The 18544-nt window shown below is 34.8% G+C and overlaps 2 protein-coding genes across 6 annotated transcripts in view; both read right to left on the reverse strand.

Moving 5' to 3' along the window:
• Positions 1-409: 409 nt before the first annotated feature.
• LOC124179766 lies at positions 410-2281 on the reverse strand. Its single transcript, XM_046564482.1, has 5 exons — positions 2036-2281; positions 1649-1948; positions 1286-1569; positions 1072-1196; positions 410-919 (listed from the first exon to the last, which is right to left on the reverse strand). Exons 1-5 carry the CDS (start codon positions 2279-2281, stop codon positions 834-836), a joined length of 1041 nt encoding a protein of 346 aa, XP_046420438.1. The 3' UTR covers positions 410-833.
• A 512-nt stretch (positions 2282-2793) lies between these two features.
• Positions 2794-18544, reverse strand: part of LOC124181531 (amphiphysin) — a 40113-nt gene continuing 24362 nt past the window's right edge. Inside the window, exons 1-9 of one of the 5 annotated variants that reach the window (XM_046568176.1) lie at positions 18304-18372; positions 10129-10264; positions 8359-8549; positions 7907-8179; positions 7663-7781; positions 7437-7480; positions 6981-7157; positions 5541-5719; positions 2794-5195 (exon numbers count right to left, since the gene is read on the reverse strand). In XM_046568176.1, coding sequence (XP_046424132.1) covers positions 5115-5195; positions 5541-5719; positions 6981-7157; positions 7437-7480; positions 7663-7781; positions 7907-8179; positions 8359-8549; positions 10129-10264; positions 18304-18357 — 1254 coding nt within the window. In that variant the 5' untranslated portion in view covers positions 18358-18372 and the 3' untranslated portion in view covers positions 2794-5114. Of the gene's footprint in view, positions 5196-5540; positions 5720-6980; positions 7158-7436; positions 7481-7662; positions 7782-7906; positions 8180-8358; positions 8550-10128; positions 10265-18303; positions 18373-18544 lie in introns of those variants that run through there. The other 4 variants (XM_046568177.1, XM_046568175.1, XM_046568180.1 and 1 more) reach the window with 4 other exon arrangements.

An 18544-nucleotide genomic window follows, 5' to 3' on the forward strand; every position in this document is an offset into this window, starting at 1 on the left:
TTGCGCAAAGGAACAAACAAAAGTCACCGCTCTTGCCGCCAGATTTTTAAATTTCCCAACTCCGACAGCATATTGATCGTTCTTATAAACAATTTTTATCAGTAATCATACAACTGTCTCGTCCAAGTGCACCATTTCGGAGCACGCAACTCCAAAATATTTACCCCGTTGCGTATTGTTTTTCTATTTATAACGGTCGCTTGAACCTTATATAAACTAAATATTCATGTACTTTTTACCTTTCGATTTGTTCCTACTCCCACGAGTATAAGCAGCCAGTTTCGAATAAGAAGAAACAATACTTATGTTATAACATAGGCGTTCATAAACGAATAAGCGATAGGCTATTTGTAAATGTGTAATAAAAGAAATCGCAGTAATGCAAGAAATGAAATTTACAACAGCCCGAGTTACAAGTATTTAATGATACCTATACATCGATGTGTAAGCTGTATTAAAAAATTGTATGATTTCGTCGCTTGTATGATTATTGTCAAACGGTAGAAAATTAGCGAAAATAAATGCTTGTTGCTAAATTGAAACATAAATTTGATGCTAATTATTATTTACGTACGTTTCATCGTAACATATGCAATCGCGGATTGAAAACATAAATAATATACCAATGTAGATTGTATGTATGTTTACCTATCGCGTGGATATTTTCGCTATTATAATCGGTCAAATCAAGTTCCCCATATATTATTCCACCGGAGGCCAGCAAAGCCCTTGGCATTGTATTAAGAGGATTTGAGACTAAATATATAAGGCTTCGTGCTGTCTATAATTTCTACCTCTTAAATTCCTAATGGAATTGACGAAAGCAAATACAATTATTTCTTCTCCACCCTGTTTACCTTACACTTTTGACACATTTCTTGAACTTGAGATTTCGCATATTTATGATGATTATCTGTGGCTGAAAATTAGAAAAAAAAACATTACCAACGAATTATCGAATCAATGTCAAATTAATATTGAATAATAGTCTGTAGAAGAGCGGTAAATATCTTATGTATCGTTGCTGAAATTCAAAATAAACCGGTTATTAATTTATGAAAATTTGTCTACCAGACTCATCCTGGCACAGCGTTTCACCTAGTATTTTCAGCAATTCTGAAACCTGTTTGAAGTACTCCGTGTCTTCGTAGAATGCAGCTATCGTAGAGAAACCTTGTACGATAGCACCGAGACGACTGGAATATGGGAATATTTAAATATATTTCGCACCTGTTCCAAGGAGTCTGGATAAAATATTTCTCAATTTGAATGAAATCATACAAACATCTTGATAATGCTGGGTAGCTGCGACTCCAAAATTCTCCTATTTTGTTTATAATCGTCCATTATGGCTTGGTATTGCCATTGAAGCTTGTCCATTTGAGACAGAGTCAGTTTAGAATTGTCCAACAAATTTTTAAAGTTTCTAGCAGCGACGGCAAAGTCTTTCTTCTTCATTTTATGATCGTCTATAAGAGACTGCAGCTGTTTGGATACCCCTATATTTTTAGAGCAAATCTCCATCGCGTCGCAGAGTAACCGCAGATTATTATCCTTGCAAGATTCGGCCTACCGAAAAATACATTTTGTAAAAATACCGCTGCTGATGTTATCAACAGACTTGGTAACATGATTTCAATTCGAATACCTGCCTAAGTCGAGTTGTTAAATCGGCAGAAACGGAGTTTCTGCAATTGATCATTGGGGAGGATTGGGGTAGGATCAACCGATGCACTAGGTGAAAGACTCGCTGTGCCGAGACATGAGACACTTGCAAAGAGCTAATGTGCTGCATCAGAGCCTCGAGAGCGTCGGTGGCAAGTTCGAGATGTCCAAGTAGCGCTGTTTGCTTATCGCTAGACAAAGCTTCCTCCACCTGGCTACCGACCAACTGTATTTCCAGACTCTCTCGCATCCGCTGAGATCCGTCTCTCGTACCATTCGATTTCTGTTAATTGACTAAAAATATTTTTACCAATTTCAACAACTTGAATGATTGAAAATTATCCTCAAATTTTGCCTTTCAACTGTTTACCGAAAAGTGACTCTTTGAAGATTTTTGTTTTTTATAATGGTTGCGACAAGACAAGCATGCAATCTGTGGATCCAGTTGAGCGACAGACGCATGCAACGTGTTGAGGAGTGGCGATGATGACCTTGATCTTCTAACGGAAGACGTGTCCTCTTCAGAAGTTGGAACCAAGTGCATCGAGTATCGCCTTCGCAATACTGGGTCGCTCCATCTGGTGTAATAACACTTCCGATCCTGTGATCTAGACATGATTCATCGCTCTCACAAAGTCCCACAAAGCGTAGCGTGGTACATTTCATACTCTGATCTAGAAGATCTACAATGTAGGATACATTGGATTATTAAACAGGTTATTTAGTTGCATGAGAATATAAACTATACACTCAATTTATAAAAAACTATGTTAAGCACTTTCAATTAGAGTCGAAATTAAGTCAATATATTGAGAATTTTTCATTTTTGGTCAGTGTTACTGTTCTCCAGTAGTCACAATTTGCTACAGTAACAAAGCCACAGAATTCGGAATCAAGAGTTAGCGGTGAAATGGAATAACTTAATAAAAAGTAAATATTACATTTTTACATACTTAACTCGAATCGTCATGATACAAGTGTCTTCGATGTAGTCTTGAATTGCCAAACAAGAAGCCAGGCGTATTAGACCAATCTAGATAAACATACAATGGTTTTCCCAACGATATCTGTTTACAGAGAGTTTGAATAATACGTGGGAGTGGGGTATGGCAATTAAAAAACGATAGAGACGTTATAATTATTGTTATAATGTTATTTTTATCATAAGGTTATGAAGATATGACTTATGGCTTCAGAGTAAAATTAAACAACATGACATAAAAATGACAAATGACATAACAATGAGGATTGTTCCATTGCTACACTAGACGCAACAGAGACAAAGGTAACTCGTAATCAGCAATTTTTGTATGTGTCCATGTATGTATGTGTGTATGTATGTATGTATGTATGTATTCCAGAGGTCTTGATCGCCACATAACAACCAGGCACATTAACCGCATTAGTGTTAATTTATTAGAAACTTTAAATTCTATTAAATGCAAATCATGGACTGATACACTATCACTGTATATTACAACAGCGATAAGGTAAATATTGAATTACTTGATCGTCGGAAGATTTCTTTCTGGCAAAATGGGAGTAGGAGCAGAGAAGTAGAAGATTCTAATTTAAGTCAAACCCAGTGTAGCTGACTTATCATTTTCTTATTTGTTGTGGTACTAAGAAATTCAACTGAGGAAGGTTAAAGTTATCCAGAACAAGAAATAATGGAGATTCGACATCAGAGTTTGAATTAAACGACAGAACGGCCAATGTGTCTGCATGAGATTCAGCGTTTTCAAAAACGTAGCGCGATTTCAAAACCGTATACGATAAGGGATTTTAAAGTGATTGTTGCAGTGTCACAATGGACCAATCCTATAACTATAAACAGTTTTATTTTATTTTTGTTTTAATTTATAAAAGAACAATCCAACTTCCTTATATGTATATATGCAGTTTCTTCAGATCAACTTAATAAAATAAAACGACACGCAGCTACGCCGAAGCTGATATAAGCAGTATCCTAAGATTATTCTCATGTTTATATGATATTGTATATATATTACTATTATCGTTATGATTTATTACACGGATTTTATTGATGATTCGGCAGATCGACAATATTAATGATGAGTATTCACCGACGTTAGAAGAAGAAGGTTTGAAAAGTTGGACCATTATTATTATTATCATATTTTGTTCTATCGGCTACGTGAATAACTCTATATCGGCAGAAATAATTTTTTTCTTCCCTTTTCTCTTCATTGCAACAAATCTTCGATTATTTCTGCTAAATTGTATAAAGAGATATATTTCTATGATAGAAGTGTGTGTGTTTGCGTGTATGTATATATGTTTACATATATGTATATATATACACATACGTACATCGGGTATGTAATTCATAGTAAAATGCTAACGAAATATATGTATACGAATACTCAATAGATCCCTTTGGGAGTTGAAAAGTGCCTTCTTATGTCTGACTAAAATGTGTCTTTGAGATAGATTCATATAATACATATGGATAAAATGATCAAACGTAAAAACATAAAAACGAAAATGCGTTATAGCAAACAGCAAATAACTAAGATGGTAATGGAAGAATTGCTTTTCGCAGTCCGACGCAAATACTTCATTGGTCAATTTATCGATAAAATCGACGTCTCCGTGCTGGGATCTATTTGTATGTACATAAGTCTCAAGTTGGTAAAAATATAACAAATGTATGTATAATCGTTATCTTTGATTTCAAGAAGAATGATTGGACCGTAAAATTTGGCAATATCCTGCACCACTGACAGAGTTGAGATTCAAAAGAAGATTCTATACGATTTCAAAAATATGACCATTACAAAATTGTTTTACCGACGATTTCTTTCCAAGCCCCACAATAAAGTTGGTTCGTTCAATAGCCTTAAGATTTATAAATTCTATGTACAATTTAATAAAATAATAATAATTAATTTAATAAAGATAAATTTTTTCTTTGTATTATAATATTGCGTGTAGTTGTATTGTATTGTATTATTATTATTATCATCATCATCATCATCATCATCATCATCATCATCATCATTATTGTTATTATTTAATTAATTAAATATCTGATTTGATTATTATTAGTGATAGCGTTCAATGGTCGAATTGAAAGAAACAGAAACAGAAAAAAAAACACATTACTACGAGCAGTGAATGTTGGTTGGCACAGACAATAGCTGGGTTAAGGCACTTTGGGTCGATTGATATTCCGCAGAGCCCACCAGCATTACCACGTCGTTATCTTCTCTCTCTATCACCTCAACTTGATTTTTTCACAAAAATTTGAAATTACACCTCCAGTTGACGGTTCGATTTTTACTTTTCTTTCTTCGTCTTCATTTTCTTCTTCTACTTCTTCTACTCTTCTACTTTTCTTTTTCCTCTTCTTCTTCAACTAGTTTACAGTAGAATAGGCTGTTTTCATGAGCGTTGCAGTGGTAAAATGGGTAGTCCTACCGCCCTCACAGTGGTTTTGTGAAGTTTGCTGGGAACATGCCCTTCTCAGTAGATCCTTCCTTCACACCCATTAACCACCCTTCCTCCTGTGTTTCGAGAAAAGATAAGAGCAAAAACGATTTCAAATTTACACATTCGTCACGGCAGACAAACGGGATATATTTTATTTTCATATAGTTCAATTCGCAACCAATAGTCATATGTAACGGTGAACCATCAATATTTCAGTACAGAATTTTGTACCTTCATCATTCGTACCGACAGAAATATATTGATAACGTAAAAATAGTGATTGCTCTCAATATAATGGGTAAAAAATTATTTCTGTTCATCGGATTTGGTTACCTAACTGCAAGTGAAACAACTTTTTTGGAGTTGAATTCAAAATTCTTTGGTTGGTTGAAAGTAGAAGAATGAAAAATAAGACAAACCTGTTCCTCGGGGTCTTCATACTCGATAACACGAATGATCTCCCCAACGTCGAACGACAATTCGTCCACATCTTCACGCGTGTACTTGTAAGTTGCTTTCACCCTGTACAAAACACCGGGTGGCAAGTTGTCTGTTGTCGCCCCTATAGATAAATTGGTACCATTTTGATATTCCACGTCTAAAATGATTCAATTGCTGTCATTAGTGCTGGGCCTGCTGACATTGATATTTATAAACAGTTCTTTTTTTTCCTCTCTCTCTCTCTCTTTCTCTTTCTCTCTCTCTCAACAAGTCCATGCACAATTGACAGACAGAATTTAATGGTGTTTATCCAGTTTACATAGGAATGTATCCTACATTGAATACTAAAGCGGATATTCTAGAAAAGCATCTCCTTTCATGAATCTGACATTTATTTGATCGAATTTCAACTAAAGCGTGCATTTCTGTTTTATTATATATCTCATGACTTCTCGCCTTGAGACCAGAATTCGGATAAATGAAGTGCAAAAAATGTGCCAATAATTTGAGTATTCAGAAAAGCTACTTGGTACGGTCACACCGTTAAATTCACACGTTCCAACTCATATATAATGTATATACATACGTAGAATGAACTCCAAAACTTTCCAACATTTCACAGAAAAAAATTATCAACATACAAACACTTGAAAGCAACAATTTTTCTGCCATGGTAAGCTACAATTCAGTCATTTTCATTAACCAATTTTGCGTGTATATTAAATGTCCTGTTCCCTGGTTACTTTGAAAGAATTGCATCTGGACACAGTGAAGGTCTTCCAGTGCTCTTTGAACCTCAAATTCTACACTCTGAATTTGCTATTTATGGGTAGACTACACATACCATATAAATTGATACGATAAACACCCTCGAAAGTCAAATTCACGTGAATATTATGCTAGAAAATAACTTACCGAACTAGGAGGCATAATTATCACAAATGAAATTAATAAATTTCCAGAGTCTCCGATCCTGATACCTTTCATCGAGTTACATGCAGTTTAGATATAGAATATGTTGAAGATTTTAAGGTAACTATTATGCGTTGACTTCAATGAATGAAAAGAGTAAAGCTCGGTAAGTTCATGATTATTGTCTGCGAAACCTTAAGATTCAGAATAACGGAAAAAATTGATAGCATGAACGAAGATTCAAACTTTCCAAAACTCACTTTAGTTTACTGATCATCGGCAATTAAAGAAAAAGACTAGATGAATAAATTTGAAAGATGCTAAATTGTTATCCATATCACTATAATTATTGTCTGCGATTTAAATCTGTATTTTCTTACGATTAACGAAGTGAATACGTACTAATCTTCTTGCACTATTGCTGTGTACTCGAATACGGTGTGTGCTTACAATAGACAGTAGAACTTTTTGGTACCCGAGTGGTTTTAACTACATGTATAGCTCACCAATTGGGATATCATATAACTCCTCAACTGGTTGGACAGGCTTGATTGGCGGGCTTTCAGGAGGGCCATCTTTGTTATTTAAGGAGTTAGCATTGCTGTTAGCGTTGCTGTTAGCATTGCCGTTTATTTGAGTAGTAGGTGAAGTATCTCCAGCAGCGACAGTCGTCTCGCCCAATACTGTAAAACACGACAAGTGCCACACTCAAACCAAGCTTCAAACCCTGCATAATGTCATTTCTCGCCACATAAAAGAGCAAATTGCTGGTTCTTTAGTAGTCGTGTTTGTTTTTTTTTTTTCTTACTTCAGACACAATTTCTCAAAAGCAAATGTTAATTATTATTAATGTCTTTACCAGGAAAACAAAACGAAACAAAGATAAAAAAAACATCTTATTTTCACTCAAAACATATTTTCAAGTAGATTTGTAATCAGATTTATGCTAAACGATCACGTACCTGCTGATATATTATTCTGCGCTGGTTGCGTGTTGATTATCAATCTGAAACAGATAACGTTATACTTGGACCTCGACGATCATCTACCATTGAGAAATATTCGAGTCTATAGTTGAAAAAAATAGGAAGGAGCTTTCGTATTATGACTTGATGAAATTAGTTGGACTATATGTGAAGAAAATTAGTTATAACAAACGTTATTCGGTAAAGTAGAAATCAAACTTACGACGAATTAGCGTTTGGCGATTTTGGCGATTGCGACTCAGAGTTTTTCTTCAATGTATAAGATCCTCGCTGACTTTCGTTGGCTAATTTGTCTACTATTGCTTCAAGCTCAGAATAGACCTGAAACAAGATGTAAAACTTATGAGTAACAATTACAAGAAGGTTATCGACGTAAAATTCATTTTAATTCTTTGATTTTAAACCTAATGATTAATCGTACAATATTTCTACTCATTTGTACTCACCTTGGCTGTCTCAGCATGAAATACTTGCTCGGCGGCGAAAAGAGTCTGCAGATTAGTAACCAAGAAAAGAACACGGGAGTCGTATAGCGCAGGCAATTCGTCATGAAGTTCTGAATTCAGCTGTTCGTAAGTTCGTTTAGCTTCATCCAATTGTTCTTTGCCTCGCGAAACTTTAAGCTCGTCCCGTTTCTTCGGATTGCCTTGTAACGACTGGAAGCTATGTCTCTGTCCATCGTAGTCGACAAGCTTACGTCCTCTCTTGTCTATTTTTTTCTGAAAAAAGTAAAAACACTATCTGTAATCAAAGTCACCCCGAATCATCCAATTAATTTACTACTTTGGTAGTCAGCGTAACCTCTATAATAATGGATGCAGTATTGACAACATACTATAATTCGAAAGTTATGAGCAATGAAATGAAATAATTGTAAAGATTACTGTGTGTAATGTACCCTCATCTCAGGAAACTGGCTTTGGTATGTGTTGAGGGGGACAAGGACTTGATCGGCCAATTTATGAGTAAAATCCTGCCACAGCATGTCCATATTCTGTGCCTGAACGTACAGAAGATCGTGTCCGGTCCACTGGCTCTCATAGATTTCATTCAAGGAATCCATGAGCGTTTTTGAAGCCGCCTGTACCGCTGAAATTCATTCGAAAAGATACTCAATTATTCAATTACAATCGCATCGCTTCAAAATATCTATACATCTCTTTCTTTTCTTGTCAAGAGAGAAGAAAAAAAAATTCAACATTTGCAATAATTACTTAATTAAAGCGGAAACCTGAACGTTGTAAAGAGACGGATAAAATAAAAAAAATGTAAGATTGTTCGGATCGATTTCAAAAAAATTTTCATCTGCTTTCAAACTTCTCATAGTTATTATTGTTACGTGTTTCAACTTTATTGATACATCGGATAATGGCGTCAGCTAAAATTGCCTAATAATAATGGAAAAGTATCGTCGAGGTGGAAACGTTACGCATGATGAGATAAGTATATAATATGCCAAAGCCGTGGCTCAAATGACAATAAGATGAAAGTATTGTTGATTATAAATACGAAGAAGTAACGAAACGGAGAAGGGAAAAATAAATGAGGGATTTTTTTCTTCGCGTACGCTTTACCGCGGAAGTTTTTAACAAGTAATTTTAAATTCTTCGCTCAGATCGTACATATTCCGTTTACCATCCATCGTCCCGAACTATCCGCCGATTTACAGGCAAGTGTTGAATAAAAATACAAACAAGGATGCCCTCGTTCTTAAAATAATTTATCACGTAAGTAATATTCCGTGGACGATACATAGATAGACAGATAACTAGATAGACAAACGGATATCCTGGTAGATAGATAGGTGACTAGGTAGACAGATAACTAGATAGACAAACAGATATCCTGATAGATAGATAGGTAACTCGGTAGACAGATAACTAGATAGACCGGTAGTTAGACGAATAGATAGACAGATTAATAGGCGAGATAGAAATATATCTAACAGTCGGAAATTGTGGTATAAAAAGAAGCTTCAGCGCACGTGTAGTTAATTTCAATGGACGGTATTCATATGACCGCTGTAAAGCTTAAAAACTGACACTGTCATTTTTCAACTACGTAACTCAATTTGACGAATGACGCTGTAAAGTCACAATATTACGCAAGGCTAGATAATACATGCAATACGCTTGGACTGTAACACGTATAATAAGCAACGGAAAGTGAAAGTGCGCCGAAACTTTTCTATCGATGAATTTTCTGCAATATTACACAGTACGGTAAGTTTCTCTGTTATTTGTACATGTAAAAAGATGCGTACATCGACGGATTACGTCGCAAAACGGGCAGAAAAATGTGAGAATATTCCAGCAATCGATCATCTTCACTCAAATTAGCGGAATTTCATGGCAAAAATGCTCATTTTTCATTCGATGAAGGCAGAACGAATCGATCTTGTGCCAGTTGATGAAAAAAAATACTTTCAATGATAAACTTGACGTTAGATTGACTCGGCCGACTTTTTCAATTATACTAATATTGATCATGAAATGCCAGAAAAATGATACGCAGTTTCCAAAAAACATATGAAATAATATACGGATTTTCTCAAATCGAACTTGATCCAGATAATTTTGTTGGATTCCAGTCATCCTTGTTTTACAATTATCCAAGTATTCATCGGTTGAGTTGAGTGAAGGAGATTATTTTTAGGGATTATAATTACCTCTGATACACCTAATGTAATTGTTGAACTCTTTTTGAAGCCTGTTGGCCGCATTCTGCTGTCTTGTGAAGTTTTGTAAATGTTCATCGAAGATGTCGTCAGCTGTCCGGTCTACCTTTCCCAAATTTTGAAGAAACTGCAATGAAAAATAATCATCGATTCACATTTAATTATCGTCGAATTCAAACGTTAAACAAGAAACGAACAAAGTAAGAAACCGAAAGCTTTTGTTTCAACTTCGGATTTGTAACGAAATTTCAGTTTCTTTATATTCTGACCTGGTAAGTTGCTGCGAAGTTTTCGCGTTTCGATATAATATTCGTTAAAGCTCTTTCACTTCGAGCTAGTGAAAATTTAACATTACCGTCAAATAAGTCCTAATTATATTCAGTTATAATAAATTATTACCGAGTATATTTATAGTGGTAAATTTTAATAACATAAAAAATTGTGACAATATTAATACCGTACTACATATGTTAATCTTAATAACAATAATAACAGTCACCTGGATTTTTGTAAGAAGAAAAACTCTAATTTAATTCCAATAACGTCCCAGGGAATGAATCGTACCTTAATAAAATCTCAACGAGGAGATTAAAATGTGGCCAAAGCGTAATAAGCTTTTGTAAATAAAGAAAAGACGTTCGGTTAACGGGCAGGTTTTGGGTCGAAGAATGAACGAGTGGGCGACTCTTGGCGCAAAAGTTCGTGGGCGAGAGAAAAAGGCGCGTGCGTGATTTTTCGAGTTGTTTCGAAGCGATTCGCCGGTATCACCATATCAGGAGATACGCTAGAGGAAAGCGATATGTATTCGGAAATGGCGAGTGACTGGGAGTCTCGATCACCGCGTCAAGTGTTTACACAATTTATATTTACGTGCAAAAGTGCCTTTTGTCGAAATATTCCAAGTGACATCCGCATTGCGTTTGATAGCAGCGACAAGACGCCAAAAGAAAGAAATTTTGATAAGAGCAAAGAAAGCGGAAAAAAGCTCCCTGCAAATTTATTGCCAATTACATTCTCCGTAAGCTTGAATATTCGCAATATTTTTATGCCTGTCATAATAAAAACTTTCAAACGATCTCTGTGCAAATATTTATTGAGAAATTTTTTCTTTTTCTCGACGAAAACTTTTTCGCAGAGTAAAATTTTCCACCCCAAATGTCAGTATGAATCGATAAAAGGTGGGTACATAACATGCCTCTCTTTCCCCCAAGTTAATTGCACACGGTACGTGGGACGAGTCTTAAATAAAACCAGAATCGCGCTGACTCACAAGTCACAAAATTTTATATCATCCGTTCGACCGATCCGCTACAAATACATATTTCCACCTAAGGAGAAAAGATTATGCAGAAGGGAAACAAATTGTGTATAAAATTCAGTTTTTTACGCACATCCTCTCATTGCTTATATTAATTAAATAATTAACCAAAGATATTTAACAGAAGCAGATTTTATAATTAATGCGTTAAAAATCATCAGGCTCTGATGGTTTTCATGCGATTATAACGTTTTTTCAGCTCATTTTCAGTGCTGGTAAGTCTTTCACCGATTGTCTGAAAATTTTGAAACATTTTTTTTCTCAAACGATTCCGGAGACCTTTATAGCATAGAAAAAAAAGTCCAGAAGCATTAGAATCAGATTAAAAAAAACAAGACCAAAATAGTTTAGTGATTTTTAAAGTTCTGATTATAAAACATTTTCTCAAATCGTTTATACCTTAGCTTACGTCATTCGAATTTGTTCGGATTCATTTCAATCACAGTAAATACGTTACTTCATTTCTATCCGTCGCATCATTGGCGCAAATAACATTTCTAGATATTTTTATAAAACTGTTCATTCTGTTCTCCTAACTTCATCCTCAATACACGTAAATATCAATATTCATAGATTCCGTATTTTTCTCCATCTATTTAGACCATTTTAATATACTGCCGCTTCATTTTTACGACCTGATAGACCGCAACGTTCGCTGCTAAATAGTTGTCTATAAGTTTATAGAGAAGACGCATTTTATACTCGTTATGGCTGCACATCGAAGCCTCGCTTTTATAACGAGTACGATAAACTCAAAACGGTAACCAGTCGAGTCTCGTTCCGACAAGCTAACCGGATCCGAGGCAAATCAAGTTAAGAGACAGATTTACAAATTCGAATTCGCAATGGATGAAAGGATTTTGTCGAAAAAACAAACAAACAGAAAAATAATAATTAACAAGGTCGAATATGCGAGTATTTTGTTAAAGCAAAAAAAAATAAATAAATAAAATAAAAATAAAAATACCTCCACCATGCACAGAAAATTATATCTTCAACATTACTGTTTATCTGCTGTGACGAAAAAAAAAGTTGAGAAAAAAAAAAAATTGAAATCAAATTACTTTTCAAAACTAAACACAATTTTCCTGCCAACAACAAAATTTCCATCTATTATTCGTTCGAACAGTTAAGGTATGGATAATATTTTTTTTTTTGTGAAAATTATGTTACAATCCGTTTATCCAATTCCTCGGTGGAAAGAAATGTGACTAAAATCGTCGTTTGCTCACGATTTTGAGGGGAAAAAAAAAATAAATCAAAGGATATAAAAATCAAATGACGCGTAAATAATGCGCAGAAAATTATACAAAATAATCGTTTCGGTTGGTTCGATTAGGACTGCAGAAAAAATTCGATCGTAAAATAATAAGTAAGAAGAATTTTTTTACAAGCGATTATTAGGCGTTGGAGCAATTTATGATTGCCACGATAGATTTGTCATTTCTATTCCTCGATTAGCAAATAAGTGAACCATGCGCGGCATGTGTGCATATTCTACCTGCCCATTTTACCTTTTATTCAAGGGTATTAATTCATTCGCGTTGATGCACTCACGAGTGGAAGTGCAAGGACGTGGAACACCGAGACACACCTTTTATGCTGCAGTGCCTGTCTGCTCGCTCTTCCTAAATACCCGTAACGTAACTATTATAAAATCTTACAGGAAGAAGAAGAAGAAGAAGAAAAAGAAGAAGAAGAAGAAGAAGAATAAGGAAAAGAAGATGAGCAAATATTCATTATATGTACCGTTAGAGCATGATAATCGTATGATATTAATCGTACGGTGAAAGAAAATTGAAAGATAAAAGTATATTTACAGGGAACGATCAATTTTAGGAGTACATATTAATAGAAACAAAAATTAAATAAAAATATGATCAGCACAGATTTATGCTGCAAGGATTTATAACTGAGATCATTCGCTCAGAGGTAAAATTTACCACGCATTTATCGAAATTTATTTGATACAAATTATAATTGAAAATAAATATTGTACAATTTTTCGACATTCATAGCCGCGTGTTAATTATTCTTTCAATTAATGTTATTTTTAAACATGAGCGGTAATTTTCAAACGAGTACTAAAATTATTAATAAAAGCTTAGGCGTCGATTTTTTATTTCAGGTTATTCCGGTGTTTTTCTTTCATTTACTTACTGAAACAGGTTTGTTTTTCAGTGTTGATCAAAATGAATCTGGAAAACTGCTGGAAGATCGCGACGACGTGATGAAAAGAAGAAAAACGTTGTTCTGGAATCGCGGGAAATAGTTGTCGGCAATAAAACGAATTATCGTAGAATGGAATGAAAAGAATTTACAAGATTTTTCACAATTTTAAACTGATTTGAAATGATGTCTTATTTTTCCCTTCTTATCGAAAGCTTTTTTTATTATTCTACTTTCATTTTCAGGATATGGTTAACCGAAATGATTCTCGGCTCGCGAAGGCACTGATTTCATACATAAATATACTCAGCGTACGATTGTCTGGTGGTAAATTTAATACTAAAATAATACAATTAATTCTCAACAACGAACCTGCTAAAGAAAAAAAATAACGAAAACTGTTAGAAGCTAAAATCGCAAACTTTTTACATCAGTTGAAAAACTGATTTAATTGAAATTTAATCAAGCAATAAACCGGAGGAATATCATTATTTTTTAACGTTTGCCGGGATGCCGAATAAAACGAAAATAAATAAATTGCATTGATAAAAACCGTAAACCTTGGAGCTTTTTCCCTCGATCGAATAGAAAAATATTAAATTGTGTAAAATATTAAAGTGACCGTGTTGTTGAAAACTTTCGCGTGATGGAATTTTGATCCCGCGGCGAGAATTGGAATGCGACTTTATAATATGAACTTTATTCGCATGACCGAGTCAAAAAATTGACCGAATGACCTCTTTATGATAAAAGAATTAGCGCAAGCGTCTAATCGCTTTCTACATCGCTATTGGAAAATCGGAAAATCGGAAAATGTCGAAAAGGCGATGCCGCCTGTCGGAGGCTGAATGGGATTAAGATGAAAAGACAGAGTATGAGAGAGAGAGAGAGAGAGAGACTCGGAATTTATACCGGACGCAAGTGCGTGTGTCTTAGGCCGAGAATGGAGTTTTCAACGGAGGATTCTATACTCTTGTCGCAATAACACGTCTCGATACCGTTACTCGTTCCTCGTAATTTGTACGGAATACCAACCGCGCGCAACGAAACTTCGATAGGCAGTTATAATCATCATCTTAAATTCGATTCGCGTAACGAAGAAGAAAAATTATTCATGGCATATGGATATGGAATTTTCTTTTTATTTTTTTTTTTCGTTTTTATTTTCATTACACGCAAAAAAAAGTTACATCTCTGGTCGAATTGACGGCAGAAATTTTATCACAGTTTTGTAAAAACGTGAATAACAAAAATAAGAAAACAAACAATGACTGTTCGATATTGTTTCACGTTATTTAGATCCAATCATTTTTACAGTCAATTAGCTTTTATTCTAGATACAAAATGTGTCTACTGATCTTCATCAAAATCGTAAAAATATTTCACTTGGAATAAAATATGTCTAATTTGTGCGCGTTTAGAATAAATTTTGATGAAATTGGTTTTTGTGTTTGTAATTTGAAGAAAAAACAATTTTTACACGATTCGTATGATACAAAATTTCAACTCTTTCGAATGATGAAACGATATCCTCTTTGATTTTAGTCGGTACAAATTGAAGTATAAAAAATGGATTAGAAAACGTGGGTTTGTATAATATAGATGCGAAGAATACTTTTAATGATCTAAATAATTCGATCTGATTTAATTATCAATAATAATTAATTTACATGTGTGAAGGGGACGAAAACAAAACAAACAAATTAAACGGTATTAGGGTACAGATTATCGTGCAGGATTTTTAAACGTTCGGTAAAATTCAGCGCTATAAATGAACAAAGTGTAGAAAATGCCTATTTTTACAGAATAAATGTAATTGTCGGAAGATTATGGCGACTAGAAAAGTGGAACTCAGTGATTTTGGGTTTTAAAAACGAGTCCGACGTCAGAATTTCAAAATTCAAGATGGCGGATCCAATATGGAGGACTGAAAATATAAAAATTGATCCGATTCGCTTCAAATTTGTCACCCAGGAGTTTTCGGGGTCGTTGAAAACGAATTTGACGTCGGAATTTCAAAATTCAAGATGGCGGATCCAATATGGCGGACTGAAAATACAAAAATTTATCCGATTCGCTTCAAATTTCTCACTCAGGGGTTTTAGTGATCGTTGAAAACGAATTTGACGTCGGAATTTCAAAATTCAAGATGTTGGATCACTATAGTGTACTGAAAATATAAAAATCGATCCTGTTCGCTGATATTAGATCGACCATTTTTAATATTGACAATTTCTCAGATCTGACCGAATTTTTAAAATCATCGACCTGGAGAACCCACGCATACCCAGTTTGAAGGTATTTGACTGCAAGGAAAAACGTACGCATGCTTCAAAGTGTTGAATAATTTTGCTCACAGCAAACTTACGCTCGGCCCGAAAATACCGAGTTTGCCTACTTGTTACACAATATACTATTTTAAGTTCGAAATATTGAATCTCGAGCAGATCCGACGATCGAAGATTTTTCTTAGCAACTGGTAGCAGCACCAGCGTTAAAATTCGGACGGATGTTAATCTGTATATATTTGTGAAAATCCAAAGGAGAGAGAAGAAGTATCAGGGGAGAAGCAGCGTAGTTTTATTAATAGCGAATCGTCTGACGTAAAGTATCGCCTTCTCTCGGACTGCTGCCGTGTCTGTCGGTCTTGCTTGCAACCGCTATTATTGTATGCCATCCCGTGTCTTCTGCGGCCTACTTTCGAGAACGAAAATCCGCGGCGGCCAGTCGCCGCTCTGTCCGAATATTCGCCAGCGAAACGGCAAACGGGCGATAAAAAAATTACCGAGTGATAATAAATTCGCGAGGATTTATCGCAGGATTACTGCGATCGGCGGAAACGCACGATACTCGATATTACGGGTTGTCTATACACCGTCAATGACGTATCAAATTCCCTGACATTTCCCGGTATTCCAAACGCATGAAAATTCCATGAGAATTTTCGATTTTCCAAATTTCCCTGACAGCGAGACACCCTTCGATAATTAATTTACAAGTTCGAACAAACGCTGTACAGATTTTCCAAACTTTGAATAAAATTTTCGGGATTGAAATATTTTTCATTTCGATCACTCGCAATATTTTGTCATTATTATTTGTTCATTTGTTCGAGAATATTTTGAATATAATGTACGCGATTTTTTAAACCGGATTATTATTTTCATTCTAAACTGGAGTCACGTTTTTTTAAACCGATTTTATTCCGAGTGAAAATACTGAAATTTTACGAAATTTCCTAACTTGCAGGAAACAGTTTCGACTTCAAAAGCTTACAAGATTTCTTTCTTTGTTTTTGTGCAACTAACGTGTGTTATATAACGATAATTTTTTATTCTCATTTTCAACGGTAAAATTGATCGTTTTTTATTCTCTTCTATTCATTCAACCAATTTCATTAGATAAATTGGAGAATTATCTGTAAGAGTAAAAATAATCTTCTCAAAAAGCGTATTCTTTATTTGTAAAACGCGAATACAATTATTTAGACAGAAAATAAAATTCATTTCAACTCTATAATGTATAGAAGAATAATAATGAACGTTCAAATTTCCTTGGTGTACTCCCTTCGACAATGTTGCTACATATATTCATCATCAATGATTTATTCGTGTTAGAAAAATTCTAAGAACCGGATGTTAGCGTTATACGCTAACAACTATATAAATAAAATTAATCCAGAAATTGAGTAGTTATAAACAAACGAAATGAAAGGAAAAATAATTCCTCGAGTTTAAAACCTATTACAAGCTGTTCAAACGGACGTTTTTTGTTCGTTTTTTCACGCAAAGTAAAAGAAAAGAAAAAAAGATCAAATTTGCAATCATAGTCAGGGTGATAAATTTCAATTCAATCGACATTGAATGAAATTTTTCGGATAGTTTTAAAATGCACTGAAAAGGATAATCTGAAATCTCGGGGAGAGAAGAAGGTCCATATTCAGAGTAAAAAAAAGTATATGATTCTCGGTAAAAAGCGAAAATAATTACAAGTTTTGTAATTTTTATAATTTAATACTACCGATTTCCGAACTCATAGATAATAACAAATTGACATCGGAAAAAACTCTAGGGTACGAAGTAACCGAAATTATTATTTCGCCAAATTATTCCGTCTCACGTTATCAACCGATTCTATTCCTTGACCTAAAACAACTAAATTTCCTTTCACCATATTCGATAAATTAAATAAACAGATAATTTCACCGTGTCGACCGTGTCTATAAAAACAGGGTAGAAATGATTTGTCTTTGTCGTTGACTTTGTTAAAGAGACGGGGCAAAAACGAGGAGACTGAAGTCAATCACTTTGACGTATAACGAAACATTTGGGTTACTATTTTGAAAGTTTGAAGTAGTCAAATTTTCAAGATATTAATTACATTTTGCCTTATTGCGATTTAATGAATCTCAGACATTCCTACGACTGTAAAATAACTACTTTACTAACTTATTCATCTCGATTTTTCTCAACTTTTCTCAACTTTTCTCAACTTTCGCTGACGACTGGAGGGTCGCTGCGTGGCACGGCTTTAGAGTGTAGAGTAAAAGGTTGAATCGCAGAATCAATCGGATCCGGCGGCATCGCGACGGCCGCGAAACGGTAAGTAAGGTATGCATACATGTATGTACGTAATACCTGTACGCGTAAAGGTGTTAAAGTGTGTATAGGTATACGTACAAGGTGTATTGCAGAGTTGAAGGTACGTAGATATGTACATATGAACGCGGGCATCAACCTCTGCGCTCCTCGCCCACCTTTCGACTGCTTTGCAATCCGCACGCACACACGTACTAAATATGCACTAGTATCCATTACACTTGAAACTTCAGCGGTATATTAACCCTTTCGGTTGCACATTTTTCAACTCCACATTTTGGCCTGAATTTTCTTACTCCACGGTTTTTGGATTAGCTGATCG

Source organism: Neodiprion fabricii, chromosome 4 (assembly GCF_021155785.1).
Source record: "Neodiprion fabricii isolate iyNeoFabr1 chromosome 4, iyNeoFabr1.1, whole genome shotgun sequence".
Taxonomy (NCBI): Eukaryota; Metazoa; Arthropoda; class Insecta; order Hymenoptera; family Diprionidae; genus Neodiprion; species Neodiprion fabricii.